General features: G+C 40.9%; 1 protein-coding gene across 1 annotated transcript; it reads right to left on the minus strand.

Annotated features, from left to right (window-relative positions):
- Positions 1–848: 848 nt before the first annotated feature.
- On the minus strand, positions 849–16,081 carry ZP2 (zona pellucida glycoprotein 2 (sperm receptor)). The gene is made up of 18 exons (XM_010837174.1): positions 14,649–16,081; positions 14,477–14,553; positions 13,567–13,650; positions 13,060–13,154; positions 11,171–11,323; positions 10,421–10,462; positions 10,111–10,275; positions 9,279–9,375; positions 9,009–9,190; positions 8,205–8,331; positions 7,220–7,407; positions 7,045–7,136; positions 6,820–6,944; positions 6,478–6,667; positions 4,788–4,923; positions 4,617–4,713; positions 4,128–4,211; positions 849–3,121 (listed from the first exon to the last, which is right to left on the minus strand). The coding sequence occupies exons 1-18, from the start codon at positions 14,708–14,710 to the stop codon at positions 2,976–2,978; spliced, it is 2,142 nt and encodes a 713-aa protein (XP_010835476.1). The 5' UTR covers positions 14,711–16,081; the 3' UTR covers positions 849–2,975.
- Between the last annotated feature and the right edge of the window lie 3,764 nt (positions 16,082–19,845).

The following is a 19,845-nucleotide window of genomic DNA, read 5'->3' on the forward strand; positions in this document are numbered from 1 at the left end:
TTGAGCATTTCCTTGCTAACATGTGAAATGAGTGCAATGTACAGTAGTTTAAACGTTCTTTGGCATTGCCTTTCTTTGGGATTGGGATGAAAACGGATCTTTTCAAGTCCTGTGACTACTGCAAAGTTTTCCAAATTTGTTGGCTTGTGAGTGCTGCACTTTAACAGCATCAGAGTTCCATCATGTTCACTAGCTTTTTTGATCATGATGTACAATCCTTTTAATCTGTTCTTGGATTCTATTTGATAGAATTTTGTTCAGGATTTTTGCATCTGTGTTCATCAGTGATATTGGCCTATAATTTTCTTTTCCTGTGGCATCTTTTTCTGGTTTTTATATCAGGGTGATGTTGGCCTTGTAGAATGAGTTTGGAAGTTTTCCTTCTTCTTCAACTTTCTGGAAGAGTTTGATCAGGTTAGGTGTTAGCTTTTCTCTAAACTTTTAGTAGAATTTGCCTGTGAAACCATCTGACTCTGGGTTTTTGTTTGGAAAATGTTTTTATTACAGTTTTGATTTCTGTGCTTGTGATTGGTCTGTTCTTATTTTCTTTCTTCCTGTTTCCATTTGGAAGGTTATACTTTTCCAAGAAGTTATCCATTCCTTCCAGGTTGTCCATTTTAGTGGCATAGTTGTTCATAGTAGTCTCTGATGAGCCTTTGTACTTCTGTTTTCTGTTGTTTCATTTCTAATTTTATTGTTTTCAGTCTTCTTTTTATCTTGATGACTCTGGCTGATGGTTTGTCATTTTGTTTAACTTCTCAAAGAACTAGATTTTGGTTTTATTGATCTTTGTTATTGTCTCATTCCTCTCTTTTTCATTTGCTTCTCTCTGATCTTTATGCTTTGCTTCTACTAACTCTGGGTTTTTTTTTTTAATGAGAACATGACTTTAAGCAACTGTTAATTATACTTGTTTCAGGCTACCATGGCAACATGTGTTCATTCGTGCTTGGCTTTCTTCTCTCAGATTTCTGACTTTGCAAAAATATCAGAACCAACCTGCCCTGGGGCAGCCTTTCTGGCCTGTGACACAAATAGACCATCTTGGGGATGCAAGGCTCCTGTTCCATTATGAATATACTCTGATATCTTAGATTTGTTAGGGCTCAAGTTGTTCATCTGTAAAATGTGCATTTCTAGCAAAGTGTTTTACAAGTTGTGAGTAGCAGCTCCTTAGAAAGTGCATTTGTTTCCTGTTGTTACTGTAACAAATTAGTACAAAGTAATGGTTTGAAATGAGTCATTTTTTATCCTTGGGATTCACAGTCCAAAATGGGGCAATAGGACTGTGATCTTCTGGAGATCCTAGGCAAGAATCCATTTCTTTGTCATTCCCAGCTATTTTAGGCATCTCACATTCCTTGGTTTGTGGACAATATCCTTCTAACTTCTGCTTCCCCTGGTACATCTTTTCTGACTCTAATGTCTGTTTTACAGGGAACCTTGTGATTGAGCGCATTTGGATAACCTTCCTATGTCAAGACTCTTAACCACACCAGCAAAGTCCTTTTGGGACCATGACTGGGTAACAACATTCAGTTCCTGGTGATTAGGATGTGGACATGTCGGGGGGTGGTCATTATTCAGCCTATCATATGAGATCTGGAAGCCATTTAAGTAGCCAGCAGTTTTTAAATGCCATTTTAAGAAGTTCATGCAGCACATGCAACATTTCTGATTCTAATATGTAACACTAACACGATGTAGCCACAGGAAAGTTTGAATCCAAGACCATTTGTTTTTATCAGTGACAGACTAATGCCTTATTCTCTTATAAAGCACTGTCCAAAAAACAGTCTTCATAAGAACTTGAGTTTTGACCTTATTACTCTAGGAAGACAAGACTTTTTGTACAATATATCAGTGTAATGGTTTCCTTCCCTATACCAGGGTTGAATTTTATCATCTAACTCTTAAAAGGAGTTAGAATCAAAGGCTCTGTTGTACAAAAGGCAGAAGATTCATCATTAAAGACCTACAGTATCACAAGATGACCAAGTATATATAATATTCTTTCAAGGTTTTGAAAAACCCAGGAGGATGACAAGTCACAATTGAAGGGTAAAGTCCAAACACTAAAGATGTTTATATTTCTATTTATGCCCACTATGTACAGAGATTCGGAGGCTGTACAACTTTTCATAGCACAGATTCTGGCTTAGATCCAGACTTTTTTCTAGTTGAAGGATACAAGTTAATGTCTATATTAGATATCTTGAATATGGTTTGTTAGAGCTACAGTGTGAGGCAGACTAGTCATTTTGACATAATTACAGCCTAGTTAAGTGAGGGTAGCCTCAGAAGGAAGTAATAATTGAGTACCGGGTAAAAAGCAGCTCTCCAGGCTCAGCTATGAGGCTCATGTTCAGCTGTGTAGTTTTAATGAGACCAGGAATGTTATAATTGCTCTTAATGAGGCTAGAATCTTCCTTTCCATCCCCCAAAGAGAGTGCAGGTCTTTAATTAGACTGGGAATGCATAGGAAAATAACTGAATCCCTTAAGTTCTCAGGGAAGTTGTCTACTCATTGGAAAGAGCAATTTGAGTTAGGAAATACTACTTTAAGTATGATACTAGATTACATCCTTGGGAATACCCAGCTTCCTTTCCCTTTTAGAGAACGGAAGTTATTCCAGCGATTAGGAGTGACTTGCCCTCATCTTGTATATATGAACGGAGAGGTAAAAGACATTCAAGTCACCTAAATGTACCCCTAGAGTCGGACTGTCACTAAGTCCCATTATTGAATTCTCTGGCACTGCCAGTTTTGGGGGTAGAGGGCAGAAAAAGCTGGTGACAGGAAGCAATTAAGTCAGGAATACCCTTATTCACATCCACACAGAACAAAGCCTTTCAAGAGGACTGTGGAAAGGTAGTATAGTCTCTAAAGAAAAATGATTGCAAGAAAGAGTCCTTGAAGTCCATCTAAATTTAAGAAACAAGAGGCTTACTTCCACATTTTATTGAAAATCCAATTAGTGGTTTAGCACTGTGATTCTTTTCTTGCGCAGGTAGCTGATTAGGCTTAGAGTTGCCACAACACCTGCTAAGGCAACTACAGCAACCATAGTTTTAAAAGCAGCATATCCAGAAGTCCCATGCCCTTTAGAATCCACAGCATCTGGGAAGGAAACAGACATTCAAGTGTTAAGATCACTTACACTTGGTTGAAGCTGAAGCTTTACAATTAAAGTTACCCAGAGAAGGAAGTGAAAATAAGCTTCAAAGGGCTCACTTGGGAGCTTGCAAAAGAGTGTAGTCTTTCCCCTCAAGCCAGCCTCCTCCTCGCCGTACTGCACTCCCACAGTTGTTCCCACTTCCTACTTGCTTTCACTGCAGATCAGATGGGCTGACACCTGGAAGGATCTCATTCCCAGCTTGTTTAACATTCTGGCACTGATATATACGGTTAGTTGTCCCAAGTGCATGATTTCTTGCAGTTAGTAGCTAGTGATTTAAGTGAGTTTAATTTCAAGTTCTAGGCCTAAAATTAAGACTATCTGAGATGAAGATATATTAACATTATCTTGTAAAGACTAAAGTTTTGTAATAGCAAGCACATGTCTTCTGACCTATTAGTCTTTTTAAACAAAGAGCTTGAAATTCTTCTATAGTAGGCCCAATATTTGAGCACTAAGATTTAAGGATTCTAATGTGGCATTAGTGACAAAACTGGAATTTTTTTAGTTATTAACAATGAGAGGTCTCTGTACAGTAGGTAGACTAAATGATCCTTGTGGGAAAGGGATTCTGGGAAGGGTACACAGACCTAACAGAACCTGTTGCTGGGAAGAGATGCATTCTCTTGATTAATCATAAGCACTTGATATCTGTGGGCTCCCCTAGTGACATTAATAGTAAAGTATCCACCTGCCAATGCAGGAGACACAAGAGATGCAGGTTCGATCCCTAGGTCAGGAAGATCCCCTGGAGTTGGAAATGGCACCCCACTCCAGTATTCTTGCCTGAAATATTCCATGGGCAGGGGAGCCTGGTGGGCTACAGTCCATGTGGCCACAAAGAGTTGAACACGACTCAGCACACACATATGTTATCTGTGCACAGTTAAGTCTAACATAAAACCAAGAGCTTCAGTTAAAGAAATACCCAAGGCTTTAAATCCATACCTCTGAATGAAGAGCCATCTGACAACAGGAGGATGGGGCCCGGGAGACTCACTATCATCTTCTCTTCCTCAGTGGCCCCTGTGGCTGCAGACAGTTTGACCTCTGGGTTAACGAGTAGTGGTGAGAAGGGTTTCGAGGGTACACCTGCTCTGTAGGGACTCCCTGCTCTATGCAATCTTGCCTCCCTTCACAGGAGAGCACATACACCTTACTGTAAGAGCAGGATGAATTATCAGAATATCAGAAGACAAAGTTCAGAGTCTACCTAGACTCAGGAAGAACAACTTTTGGGGGGTCTCAAAAGATCAGGCTACAGTTTATGTACAAACACAAACTTGTCCATGGGACTGATTGTGAACCTGTCCATCACAGACTCCCAGGTTGCTTGGGCTCTTGGACTAGATGAAAAACAAAGCCCTCATTCCTAAATTCCGAAAGGATCAGGCTTGTTTTAAGTAAACTCATTAAATGAAGACTTGAAAATTTTACCTCGCCTGCTTCTGGATGACACAAGGCAAGACGCAGAACACAGGGGGAAGTTAGAAGAAAGTTGATCGCAGATTAAGGCGCTGCAGTGGAAGTAGACCTGAAGAGGAGACAAGAGTTGAGTGGAACTGATGTCTCAGTCAATCTGTCCCAGGTAACTAGTTAATCACTTACCAAGTGAGAGAACGCCGGGTCCTCTGACACAAAGGCAAAGGTCTTCACAGCAAACCTCTGGTAGTGATTAGGATAGGCCACCGAGGAGCCAACCGGATGGAAGGTGGTTCTGTGGTTGTCCAAGTTGTATTCACAGCTGGAAGGTATATTTCAGGGTGGGACATCAGCTGAATTCACCTCAGACTCAAGCGTTTGCTCAAATTCAGTCACGTGTAACACCTTCAAGACTATTGCTATACCTTCTACCTGTGCTGTGCTGTGCTTAGTCGCTCAGTCGTGTCAGACTGTATCCCACCAGGCTCCTCTGTCCATGGGGATTCTCCAAGCAAAAATACTAACTGGGTTGCCATGCCCTCCTTTAGACCTTCTGCCTGTACTTTTAGTTTATTTTATATACCTCTGACTTGACTATCCAACAGTATCCATGAAGTCATAAGTTACTTGTGCTAGGCTCTCTACTTTGTGTTGTGTCAATACCTATTTGTATTCCAGCTAAACTCATCAAGAATTATGTAGCTCTTCAGATGACAATGGCTTAATTCTTATGAATCTGAGTATTATGTCCCAGGCAGTTAGTATATGTTGCTGATAAAAAAAGGGTAGAGAACTCCTGCCATTTTTTATTTTAAATGCTAGCAGAGGGTTGTAGCTTCATGTGTCCAGCTCTTTGCGACCCTAAGGACTGTAGCCCGCCAGGCTCCTCTGTGTATGTAATTCTTCAGGCAAGAGAATGGATTGGGTTGCCATTCCCTCCCCCAGGGATCCAACCCAGGTCTCCTGCGGATCATACATTGCAGGTGGATTCCTTACAACTGAGTAATTGGGGAAGTTCATTCACGTCCTATCACTTACTAAATATTACTTTGGGCTAGTTATTTAAATAGTAAGCTTGGGTTTCTTTATAAAGTGAGGGGGCTAGTATCTCTCATGGAGTGTTGTGATTTAGATAATGCATCTGGAGTACAGAGCACTGTTTTTTGGCACATGGTAGTTATTCAGTGGGCTTCTCTGGTGGCTCAGATGGTAAAGAATCTGTCTGCAATGAGGGAGACCTGGGTTCGATGCCTGGGTCGGGAAGATCCCCTTGAGAAGGGAATGGCAGCCCCCTCCAGTATTCTTACCTGGAGAACTACATGGACAGAGAAACCTGGTGGGCTATATACCCCATGGGATCACAAACAGCTGGACATGATTAAGTCACACACACACACACACACACACACACACACACACACACTCAATGCACCTTCCCCAGGTGGTTCACTGGTAAAGAATCTGCCTGGCAATGGAGCTGGGAATATCCCCTGGAGGAAGAAATGGCAACCCACTCCAGTATTCTTGCCTGGAAAATCCCATGGGCAGAAGAGCCCGATAGGTCACAAGGGGTCACAAAGAATTAGACACGACTTATCAATGAGCAAAAAAGTTATTCAATAAATAGGAACTAGAAATCTATTCTCTTTCCAGATGTTAGAGTATTAAAGTCATTATTTCCTTGGGAAGGATCCTTTTAGATTCAAGGGTAATAGGAAAGACAGGAGTCAACTTATTAGACTGAGGACTGGTTGGTAAGAAGAACAAAAGTCAGGGCCTTTGATATAGTGCTCCTCTCAAGCCCAAGAGCATTTTACTACTTTTTTTTTTACTGGCAGTTTGATTAGCTGGACTACCATATGTGGAGAATACATACCCATCCACGATAATATTCCACTGAGGGAGAGAGGCTGGGTCTATGGTGGATGTTGCCCAGCAATCATCTAAGACCAACTTGATGTTGGGGTCAGTCCTGTTTAGGACTCTCACTTCTAAGTAAATTGGTTGGCGGAGGTATCTCACCACAGGATAGTCCTTGTCCCCGTACGGTTGCAGGTAGGAATTATCTGCAATGGAGTAGAAGCCATTCTGGTACTCAAGTAGTTGATGGTTGCAACAGAAGCTTAAGCATCGTGACTACTCTAGTCTGGTGCAAAGTTCATTTTAGGAATGAGTCCCCTGAGTTTTTAAGCAGATTTTTTAGTTTATAATGTCTCACCTGGGTAGGTTTGCAGGGTCAAGGCAAGTGGACCTGGCTTCACTGAGGCTACTGGAGGAGGAAGGCTTTCGACATTGGTATTTATTAGCATGTTACTGCTGCTATAATAGCACCTCACCGTCATTCTGTAAGAGTGGGTAGGTGGGGGTGTTGAGAATTTTAGGTTAAAAGACTGCTTGAGTTTATTCTGGCACTCAAAAAAGTTAAGTAGCAACTGCGTCACACCTGAACTCACTATCTCTGGAAATTGTGCTTGGAGGAAGATCCGCCCAGAGAGCATGTATTTCATTTTCATAGATGACTTTGCCATTCTCAAACTTAAAGGTTAGAGAAAGTGGTTAGTTATCTCAAAGGTAAGTCTTAATCTCTTGCTATGTGCCAATACTAATCTTATACTAACCTTATGTCTTGTTCCACATCCATTCAGGGGTATGTGAAACTTCACCAGTCCTTGAAATGGAGCTTTAACGGTTGGCTGGCAGGAGGAGTCTCCCACCCTAAGAGTGTCCAAGTTGAGAGCTGGTTTTGTTTGATGGCGGTAGACCTCGACGTCCATAAACCCATCTTGAGTACATAGCTCCCCTGAAACTATAGTGGAGGGAGTTTAAAAAGTGTCTGCCATGTGACTATTGTCATTACTAGTTTGAAATGAAATGAAGTTTGGATTTTCATCAGGAGGCAACAGAATTTGTCTTAAGTCTGCTTGGGAAAATAATTTGACAAGCAGCTTGCATTACAAGGGGAGACCCCAAGGTACTTAGAGAGCAGTGAGGCTTTCTCTGTCTAAGGGTTTTTCATCCAAAGGAAGGAGGAGCAGGAGACATGGGAAGAGGCACCAAGTGGGGTAAGAAAGCCATGATGAAACCCTGATGTAGCTTAAAGTGTAGTGCCTTGAGTCCTAAAGTCCCTTCTTTCAAGACTCACAGATCTTGGTTTGAGCGGAAGTTGAAGCGACAACTAATATTTTCTATTTGACTTGACTTGATACAAATAAAAAGGAGCACAGAGGCAATAGTAAACAAGGGCAAATACCAATTTCCATGTTCTTTGAGGAATTTAAGAGTTTGGGGAAATACTCATAGTCCCTCTAGTTTCAGATTTGAAGCAATCTTACTTAGATGGTGGGCTCAGACTTCTAACATGAAGCATACCCAGGTTACTTAAAAACATTAAACAGTTGTGAAACCTTCCTGTATGTGTATTTTGGAAGTGTTGTCTTCCTTAGATTTCTATCATAGCAGCTTAGACTGCTATTTGTGGTCTAACCAGTCTTCCATTTCCGTAAAGTATAAGCAGCACAGAGTTTGAACTTCTGTACACTTTCCCCCATGTAAGAGCTAAGAGAGAATGTAGAATGTAGAACTATTCAAAAAAATGATCTTTACCTATAGAAACTGTTGACTCGCAGACACATTCAGGATAAATCACCATGGATACTGTCTCCAGTTGAGTATAAAACGTCAGCTTGAGTGAAGATAAGTAGAACTGATAGGGTAGGCATTTTTCAGAGAACTGAAATGGAAGAATGTCAGTTAGCAGCCATAGCCTGTTGAGCAGGCAGATAGGAAGTACGCTGAAATCTGCAAGGCACACTCCGGACTGAATATGGTTTTCCTTTAAACCAGAGCAAGGGATCACATCACTTCTCCAGACCGGATTCTTCCTGAGGCAGGAAATTTCTCTAAGTTCATGCCCTCAAGTACCCAGCACTGCATGCTCTTTGTACTAGACATTGGAATTTGATCTGTAATTCAGCCTCCAAAGAGCTGAGTACCTTGCAAATCCAGGAGTTATAAAATGTTATTGCAACATATACACCAACATAACATTCTGTGCCCCTGGCAATTGCATCAGTCAAGACTGGCTTCACTGAGGATAGCAGGGGACACTAGTTTGGCTCAAATTGCCCTGTTTTAATAGGCCATGAGAAGTTCATCATTAAATGCTTAATAGCAGTTTGTTCTATTCAGTGAAAAAAGACACTTAAGGAAAACTTCCATTGAAGTTGAAAAATACTTGGGTTTGAGAGTGAATTTCAGTTACTTGAGAATTACTTATGCAAGCTGTTCAAATGAGGACTCCAAAACTTTTGAAAAAAAATTTTTTTTTTAACACTAGCAATTAGAATTTATGGATAAATCAGCAGCCAAATCACAATGGCCTAAAAGCTAGGGTTCAATGGAACGTACTTTTGTTTTGAGGAGAGTTTTGCTGAAATGCAACCTGAGGCCATTTGCTATTTCCATAACAATCCCGCTGTTGTGCAACTGGTTCACAGCAATATTCTTATTTTCAAAGCTCACAGATTTTAACTTCCCAGGAAATTCTGGTATGGTGAGAGTCATGTGTGTGGCATTACAGGTCACAGGATCTAGAAGGAAATGACAGAATGGTCAGCTTTGATTAAGCCCTTAGAACAAGGTCTTCCACAACTGGACTTGCCCTTTCCTCGGCCTTACCTGATGCACAGATGAGTCGTGATGATAAGATGATCGTCTGCCCAGGAGATACATGCGTAAGCTTCAGAGGCACCATGTAGAGATGGCTGTTACCTTGCTGAAGAGAAGCATTTTCAAAGACATTGGTTTAACTGAGTTACTTGAATTTTTGACCAATGCTAGAAACAGTCAGGGCAAACATATTCAACTATTGGGCACCATCCTGGCCCAAGTAGAGTTCAGGTATTTCACCATATAGTTGTTCTACAGGTGAACAACTAATTCTAGTCTTAAGATCTTAAACTTTATAACATCTGGCAAGGTGATTTCTACTCATGACCTGTAGCTGATCATTTCTAAGCAGTAAGAGCTCTTGTTTTATGACTCCTTTATGGTATCAGCATTCAGAGAGAATGTTTAAGATTCAGCAGTTTTTTATACTCAATGTAAAACAGTACTGTTAAGATGGCTAATGTTGGAACATGTAGGTGCCAAGACCTGTTCTAAGTATTTTGGCACAGTAACTGATTTAATGTAGTATCTTGATCGTTGGTCCCCAAAAGGCCAGTACCTACTGTAAACACTAAACGTGGCAATGATAAAAACACCTTCATTAATTTAGCACTACTGTAGCTCCACATTGTTTAGTGAATGTAGATCTATGGAGAAGAAAAACTGATTGAAGAAAGAAACATTTTGTTCACCATTGTATCTCACCATCTTTAGTACTTAGTATAGGACTTGGCTGTTGAATGAGTTATAACCTCAATGTGAGGAAATGATTGAGATTAGGCTTGCATTTAGAAATACTGGTCTGAGCCTGGATGGTGGTACAAACAGATTTCACACCTACCGAGTAGTGAGTCACTCCAGTGGCATGGAATAACACTTGGATGCTCATCTTCTGGTTCTCAATCAGGAGATTATATCCTTGTGTCAGAGCCTCTTGAAGGGTCAGATTTTGGGCTCTTTCACCATCACCAACTGTAACGGTCCATCCCATCTGAGGTTTGGGACCCTAAAGGCAAAAGTTTCATTTAGAGGGCTGGTGCTCACCTTAACTCCAAGACTATTTAATATTTTAACCAGGATTGAAGTTATTCCACCTTTAATACAGAACTAAAGGTTATTTAGGCTTGTAATTTAAAAAATAGTTTTCATACCGCAGTGTCGTCAGCCAGGCCAGGAAAAAAGTGAAAGGTAAACTGGAAGGAAAAAGAAGGATGATGTGAAGCTTTGATTTGGAGAAGATCTCTGAAGTCATGTTATCTGATGGTACATGGAAAACACCCAGAGCAACTGCTGTGTGGTTCTTACAGTGTGAGGGCTGGCGTGGGATATGGTAGAAACACAGGACCAGTCAAGAATCCTAGAAGTGCCCTTAGACATTTCCCTGTTGAGCTTTTGAGACCTCAATGTAATTGGAAGATCTAAAGCTCCCTTCCAGTTGTGTGTTGAGACACTAAGTCCTGTCAAGCCATGCAGTTCCATCACTTATAATAAAGTATGAATATTTTTGCCCACTGTTGCTATTAGCCATTTGAGACTAAAAAGTCCATGAGTACATGCTGTTTTTCTCATTTATGATTTCCTAGCAACTGGTATAGGGCCTGGTACATAAATATCCAGTTTGTCAAGCTACCAACTGAATCCTTTTTATTGCTAAAACATGATGTGCTGAGTGCTTATATCTATCTTCTTAGTTTTTAAAGTCACCCTATGTGGTGTTATTGTCCCCCACTTCAGATTTTAAAAAGGTCTCATTGCAGTTAAGAAATCAGTCCAAAGCCACATAGCAAGTCAGTAGTGAAATACAGGATTGCAATCCTGATCTTGTTCTGAAGTCCAGCTCTCTCTAGACCACATTCCCCCTGTAGTAGCTGGATGAGAAGCACTCAGGCTGCTTCACTCACAGACATGAAATCCTTCGAGCAGATTGTGGATCCCGAATGCTGATCATGTCTTCCTGCTTGCATAACCGGACAGCTGACGTGATACAAGACAGTCTTTTGTCTATGGGCAGTATTGTCATTCATGAATGTGATGGTCATCTGGTGCTGGCCAAGCTGTATGAAAATGGCATAGTAAGGACAGAGTGTTAGAATTTCAATGAGAAAGGGGATTCCAAAATACCATCTGACTCAGCTGATTAGCAAAACCCTTAAAAGTCAATCAGTACCACAGTTCTAAAAAGTCCCTCATTCCTATACCAGGAGATTCTTTAGCCTTTTTAGATATCCCAGGACTCATTCATTGGCAGAGAACAGCTCCTTGAGTTTTAGGGCTCAGAGTCCAGTTTTTGTTTTCCCTTTACATTCACCCTATGTCTGAGTATCAAGGTCCTATTGGGCTTGCTGCCTCTATCAAGAGATAGAAATACTTATTGAGCACCTACTTTAGCAGCCATTGTGCTGGGTGCTGGACAGAGCCATCTTTGCCATTTCCCCTGGCTCAGGGAATTCTGTCTAAAGCAGTGGTCAAGTAACAAATTTCTATAAAGTGTTAGTAAATATTTAGACTTTTTAGGCCATGTATGCTTTTAACATTTTTAAAATGCTTAAAAAACTAAAGCCATTCTTAGCTTGATGACCATCACACATAGATCATGGACTGGCTGTGGCCATACACGGGTCATTCTGCAGACCTTTGTTCTAAAGGAATACAACACTAAGCTCCCTAAAGTTGGGAACGTCCATTTTAGAAGGGAAAGTTCTCTTAATTACTGGAGATCTTCAGTAGATTCAGATGAAGTAGACTGTTAAGACTTGTAGGATGTACCCTAGACCTATTAAGTCAACTAAGTGAATTCTGTACTTTACAAAGTTCCCTAAGTGATTGTTTGCACATAAAGCCTGAAAAGGACTTAGGCTTCTTTTACTGCTCCTAATAACCCTGATTGGGTAGCACTATTGCTTGACAGTAGAAAATCCTATTTTTCAGCTGCTGCTCACCTTCCAGCATAGAGGTACCAGCACTCCATTTGCCAGCACCAAAATAGCATCCCCTTTTCCATGAGGGGTGTAGATCAAAATAGCTCATGTTTGAGCATTTTCTGTGTCTACATACTATGCCTAGTCCTTCACTGTGTCATTCATCTTTAGATACCTTATGGAAAGATATCATAATCCATTTTCCAGTGGACAAGTAGAGGCTTAGAAAGGTTAGCTAACTTACTCCAAATCATAGATAGTGGCAAAGACAGAAATAAAGCCCAAAGCCTCAATTCAAGGGTAAGCTCAGCATTGGAGTTTTGAGTCTAATATATCTTTATTGAGAGTTCCTGTATGCCATGGAGGTTATTTGGCAATATTCTTGGCTTGTACCCATCAGCTGACCAGTAGCTGCCCTCTCCTTCCTCCCCCAACAGCTGTGGTAAGTGTCTCCAAATGTTGCAGGATGTTCTCTGGGATGACCAAAGAGAAAGATCACCCTGATTGAGAACCACTGCTCTACTCCAAAGCTTTAACTCCTAGGTTGCTGCTGCTGCTGCTGCTGCTAAGTCGCTTCAGTCGTGTCCGACTCTGTGCAACCCCATAGGCGGCAGCCCACCAGGCTCCGCCGCCCCTAGGATTCTCCAGGCAAGAACACTGGAGTGGGTTGTCATTTCCTTCTCCAATGCATGAAAGTGAAAAGTGAAAGTGAAGTCACTCAGTCATGTCCGACTCTCAGTGATCTCATGGACTGCAGCCTACCAGGATCCTCCATCCATGGAATTTTCCAGGCAAGAGTACTGGAGTGGGGTGCCATCGCCTTCTCCGAACTCCTAGGTTACTACTTCCCAAATTACTCCTCAATTACTTACCACTCTTTTGGTACAGCTTTCATATGGGGCCTTCAGTGTGAGCTTTTCTGGGTCCAGAACATAAGTGCAGTTCAGCATTTTAAGACCAAGGGAATCTGCAGAAACAAGAGCAGCTTTAGAAAGGAGATGGCCAAGATGTATTTATATCTTATATTTCAGTGACAGAGTCAACCAAAGCTACATAAGCAAGACTGCAAATCCATTTCTAAGGTACTTCAATCACTTCTTTTTATTTTCCCAACTGGGATATAACCCAAGCTCTGAGAGATGCTGTGATTTGAAGCTAGACTTTTCTTAGTGAATCCTAAGATAAGACAGATTTCCAAAGACAGACAAGGTCTTCCACTCTTAGGAGTCACGATGCAGTTCAAGGACCCTGTGACATCATGGGATTTGAGCACGACTGCTCCAGAATTTGTGTACTTTGCTCACTGGAAAATGGTGATGACTTTGAGCCAAGGGCTTCCTACTAAGTAAGACTTAAATGAGACAATACACATTACTTACCCACCACAGATGCATGCTGAATCTTGTTGCCAAGAGTTCTTTTAAACTCCACTACCATTCTATTTTCATAGCAAGTGACAGTACCTGAAGAGCAAAGAAAGCACGTGGGGCATCTTTGAACACAGGAGGCATGATTCCTACAGAAGTGTATTGAGGAAACTTTCCTCTTTAACAGGCATAAGGGAGGATGCCAGTTGGGAGAGGCAACGCTTATTCCCCATCCTGGGGAGCTTACAAGTTGATGGGAATACATAACTATGATGTAAGATACCAAGAACTGTGATGAAGATATCAATTAAATGCCTAGGGCTTTCTATCCAGGAGAAACCTGGATTCGGGTTAACAAGTATGCATGTGGGAACCAGCCTGGAACCCTGATGGAAATAGAAATGGTAGGTCTCTGAAGAATTGGGGAAAAGTTTTGTCTAAAGATCTTTCAATTTGAAGTTTAAAAAATTCCCTAGGTAACTCCAAGAACACATTTTTGAAGAATAATCTGCCAAATAGCTTGACACTGTGCATCTTTGGCTCAAGTGCAAATCTTAAGAAACTCCTCATTACAAGTGATTTTGCCTGTTATTGATGCTTTCCTCAAGCATGAGTATGTGTTTGAAGATGCCTGCTCCCAAAGATGAGGGCTTAGTAGGTGGTTTGCTATTCTTTGGGTGCTGTAAAGCTGGAGGCAGTGAGGAAATAGAAGGCAGTGCGGATGTTTTTCCAAGCTCCTGCATTTAGCTGCAGAGCAAGCTATAGGTAAGCTACGGGAAAACTGAAGTGACTTGATCAAGATAGGCAAAAGAATGACTGGAGATCGTTTAACTCACTTTTGTGTTTTCTGGCCATCTAGGCACCCTAGTTGCAATCCATTTCACAGATGCTTAAGGGCATTTCCCTCACCCAAGAGGCCTACCTGGGAAGGCAAGATCCAACTGATTAACATCTATTGAGTTCACCGAAGTCAAAAGGGTGAAAGATAGAAAAAATGACCTGTAGGTGCAGGAGGACATGGGGGAGAAAGTTAAAGAGGAGTGAACTTCAGCAGACAAGGCATTATGTCCCCTTCTTTCTGCCCCCAGAAATACCTCCAGTCTGCACGGAACCAGCTTGAGGGTCTCCCGCTGTCTCCTCTCTGCCTGCGTGCCATGACCGAAGATACCACCAAATCAACCAGGCAGAGGGGCGTGCTGCTCTGGCTTTTATAGCAGGAAACAGGGCTGGTCCCCGCCCTCTCCCCATTGGAGTCACCTGAATCTTCTCTAGCCCTCCCAGCTGAGAGGAAGGGATTTGGGAAGAGCCTTTCCAGAAGGCCTAAAATAAGCAGAGTTTTCCCCTTCCTGACACTTGCCTTGGTTTTCCACCAGCTGCTCTGCAGCCAATTTAGTTCCTTGAAATTGGCTCAGGTGAATGAATTGGTACATTTTTCCATAACACTAGGAAAAATAGAATCTTTTGGACAAACTCTTTACAACTCAAATGTAGAGTGAGAGAGTGGGGTGGGATTTTTTTGGAGGAAAGATCATCTCTTGTTTACACTGTCTTTGAGTAATAAACCTTTCTTTTAAGTTACTCCTGGTCTCCTGGCTATTGTGGATATCAACCTGGCAATGTGCATGAAGAAGTACCTTTTTAAAAATGATGAAACATTATTTTCCCCCAAGTATAGATTTTAATTTTACTTCAAAAAATACAGACAATTAAAGAAGGATATAGAGAAAGGAAAAAATCATCCGCTGCAAGTACTTAAGTGTGTAACTCTATGGTCTTTCTCTACAAACATCACACTTAAAAAAAAAATAACAACCTGGGATTGAAGTATAAGTTATGTTTGTAACCTGCTTTTACTACTTTATATGTCATGGACATTTTCCATATCAAACATAAAGATCTCCATTACCATTTTTAATGTTGCATAGTATTCAATGTCTAGATAAATCAGTGTTTAGCTGTTCTCTAATGATGGACATTAATACAGCTTCCAATGTTTTCATTATTATAAACAATCTGCTGGACTTGTACATTTCCCTGGTTAACTCTCAGGATAGAATACTAGAAGTAGAAATTCTGGGTCAAAAGGAATAGTGACCTGAATAAGAATGTCATACTGTGTAGGAACTGGAGTTTATAGGTGGGGAATCTGAGGAAACCAACTTGCTCAAGCTTTAACAACTGGGTGTCAGAGCCAGGACCAGACTGAGACACCTTGATGTCTGAAGACCACATTCCATAACAGGTGATAATGCTCAAATTCTGTACAAGTTTGTGGGGTAGCACTTACAATTATTTATTTATGTGTTGCTCTTTATGTCTTTATATGTTAACGATGTTTCTTGAGGACTAATCGTCATTCCCTGTTACAGGTGTCTGAAATATTGTTCGTCAGAGTAGTGGTTTCCTTAACTCCCTTGATCGAAACATTCACAGCTGGTACTGAAGAACCTATCTTCAGGGAGGGAATGGAGACACAAATGTAGAGAATGGACTTGAAGACACAGCAAGGGAAGGAGAGGGTAGGACTATTTGTGAAAGTAGCATTGACATATATACCTACCATGTGTAAAATAGTTAGTGGGGAACTGCCATATGACACAGGGAGCCCAGCCTGGCACTCTGTGATGACCTAAAGGGATGGGATGGGTGAGCAGGAGGGAGACTCAAGGGGGAGAGGATATATATATGTATATATAGTTATGACCAATTTGGTTTGTTGTAGGGCAGAAACCCACAAAACATTGTAAAGTAATCATCCTCCAATTAAAAATTCAAAAATGATCATATGGGGCTCTTTGTTAATGTCACAGATTCCTATGTCCCACCCAGAAGCTGCTGACTCAGACTCTCCAGGGGAGGAAACTGGGGTACCGTATGTTTAAGCAATCAGGTGAGTCTTATGATCAGGAAAACTTGGGAAATATCTGAAGGAAGTAGACAAGAAAATGAATGATTGCCAGTGATTAACTTCTTTATGGGAATCAGTTGATTATATTCCAGTGGAATGGAGGAGAGGGAGCAAAATCCAGGATAAGCAGGCTTTTGAAGATAGAGGTGGTGAAAGGATTTAGGTTCTGAGCAGAAGCATGATAGCAATAATTACTTCTAAGCATATATTCCCAAAAGTAGCACTTTTTCTATGACTGTGAAGGTAATTTGTTACCACGATGGTTAAGACTATGATAAGAAGACCATTGGAGAGATTTGAAGACCATTCCATCCAGTAGATGATAGAATGTAGGGGCAAGATTCAGAGAGACCTATTAAGGTAGTCAGAGAGGTAATAGATTAATATGTTCCACCTTCCCAGGCCCCACCCTAGACTTGCTTCTCCCAAAGTTATACCTTTTCCTCCAGAGTGTGAGGTGTTGCCTTGGAAAGGGTAGCTCTGCTCAGATCCCTAAACTGGGGGTTCTGCATGATGAAGGGGCAGCACAAAAGCCCTGAGCAGGAGGCATGGAGATAAGGAGGACCACTCTGAGAACTGGTGAGGGTGATGAGGGTGGTGAGCATGCCAGAGATTAATTTCATTTGCCTTGCCCAACCCAGCCAATGCTGCACTTGGGACAGTCACTGAGCAACTAGCTCCAGACTCCCTAAGAATCAATTCTGCAGAAGTGCACAAGGATACGAATGTGTTGGTACGGTTAACTTTGAGAATGAGGAAGGCATGGCTCTCTGCAATCAAGGAGTGTCTCATTTTACTAGTTAGGAAAACAAATCTTTCCAAAAAAGATAGACACTTAATCTTTTACTAAATAAACAGTAGGATCTCTTTCAAAAGTATGTTTTCCACATTCTTTTCAATGAGACGTTTTAAGTGTGTTTATAACTATAAGGTGTTCCTTCTCCTCTTCTGCGAATGCCATGGTCTCTACGTGACGTGAGGCCTCGTCTCACCTGCTAATCACTAGGCATTTCTTGAGGAGAGTTTTAAGTTGTCATGCAGAACAACAATGCAGTATTGTTGCCTCCTTTGGGCAGGTGCTCTCTTTATTTTCTGAAATGCTGTTCTTTTAAACAATAGTTTATAATTCTTAATTTCCAATTCTGTTGCCTTACTTTTCACAACTGTGAAAATATTGAAGATGCCCTAATTGTTATCATCAGGAGATGGTTAGATAAACTCTGAAAAGCTCTAAAAACACTAAAATATATGAATTCAATGGGGTCTGTGACTATTGATACTAAAGACATCCACCATAAATTGGACTATTGGAACTATATTAGTATGTTTTCATATTTTACTTAAAAAAACAAAAATGAGAAACACATGTGTTTCCTATCCATTTATCTGTTTATGTGTGGGCATGTAAGTGTGTGTCTGCATTTATTTACCAGAGAGCCAATGAGTCAACTGAGGGAGGAGTCAGTGCAGATATCTAGGCAGTCCACACCAATCCAGCTATGCTGGATGTTCACAACCATTATCAGTTCTGATTTGTTTGAGCTCTTGCTGTACTGGCTATAAATATACATAATATATCATTCTTGTAACAGGAATAGGGAGATAGGAGTGGTACTTTCTCTTAAATTTCATTCAGTTGATTGAATTGTCTTGCTGATAAATAACAAGGTAAAGTAATTTAAAATTGATAAAAGTTAATCTGATTTGTATATGTTATCTGTAAATGTTATAAAATGAAAAGCCCATGAATTCAAACTTCATGGTATAGATATATTGCCCAAGTGAGTGGATTTGATTCATACAACTTCCAAAATCCAACTTCTCAATATGAAATGAATAAAATAAGCCTAAGAGGTTTTTGTGACTTGCCCAAGGTCATATAGAAAGTTAGCAGAGCTCCAGGGAGAAACCAAGTCTTCTGATACCTACTTCCAGGCTTATTCTAATTCATTATGGTTCTGTGTGTGTGCGTGTCTGTGTCTGTGTATGAGTGTTCTAAAACTCCATGCTTCTCTTGCAGTTCACGTAGCTTTAAAAGTACAAGATAGCACTAATTATAATTTAGTTTCAGAAGGTTGTGAAAGTCACTCAGTTGTGTCCAACTCTTTGTGACCTCATGGACTATACAATCCATGGAATTCTCCAGGCCAGAATACTGGAGTGGGTAGCTGTTCCCTTCTCCAGGGGATCTTCCCAACCCAGAATCGAACCAGGATCACCTGCATTGCAGGTGGATTCTTACCAACTGAACTACCAGGGAAGCCCCATATAATTTAGTGGTATTAGATAAACAAGAAATATAGAATCTTCTATCAGGTAGGCTAACATAGCTTAACATCACTTTCAAATATAGAATATGAATTTAACTTGTAAACGTAAGATAGACTATGTTAATAAGAATGCTTTTGAAAAACATATGGTAGCTACTTTAATTATACAATGTTAATGTCACTTGAGATCTGACAGAATGTGGTCCGCTGGAGAAGGGAATGGCAAACCACTTCAGTATTCTTGCCTTGAGAACCCCATGAACAGTATGAAAAGGCAAAATGATAGGATACTGAAAGAGGAACTCTCCAGGTCAGTAGGGGCCCAATATGCTACTGGAGATGAGTGGAGAAATAACTATATAAAGAATGAAGGGATGGAGCCAAAGCAAAAACAATACCCGGCTATGGATGTGACTGGTGATAGAAGCAAGGTCCGATGCTATAAAGAGCAATATTGCATAGGAACCTGGAATGTCAGGTAATCAAGGCAAATTGGAAGTGGTCAAACAAGAGATGTCAAGAGTGAATGTCAACATTCTAGGAATCAGCGAACTAAAATGGACAGGAATGGGGGAATTTAACTCAGATGACCATTATATCTACTACTGCGGGCAGGAATCCCTCAGAAGAAATGGAGTAGCCATCATGGTCAACAAAAGAGTCCAAAATGCAGTACTTGGATGCAATCTCAAAAACGACAGAATGATCTCTGTTCGATTCCAAGGCAAACCGTTCAATATCACAGTAATCCAAGTCTATGCCCCAACCGGTAATGCTGAAGAAGCTGAAGTTGAACGATTCTATGAAGACCTATAAGACCTTTTAGAACTAACACCCAAAAAAGATGTCCTTTTCATTATAGGGAACTAGAATGCAAAAGTAGGAAGTCAAGAAACACCTGGAGTAACAGGCAAATTTGGCCTTGGAATACGGAATGAAGCAGGGCAAAGACTAGTAGAGTTTTGCCAAGAAAATGCACTGGTCATAATAAACACCCTCTTCCAACAACACAAGAGAAGACTCTATACATGGACATCACCAGATGGTCAACACCGAAATCAGATTGCTTATATTCTTTGCAGCCAAAGATGGAGGAGCTCTATACAGTCAGCA

The sequence above is a fragment of the Bison bison genome, unplaced genomic scaffold (genome assembly GCF_000754665.1).
Source record: "Bison bison bison isolate TAMUID 2011002044 unplaced genomic scaffold, Bison_UMD1.0 scf7180017864072, whole genome shotgun sequence".
NCBI lineage: Eukaryota > Metazoa > Chordata > Mammalia > Artiodactyla > Bovidae > Bison > Bison bison.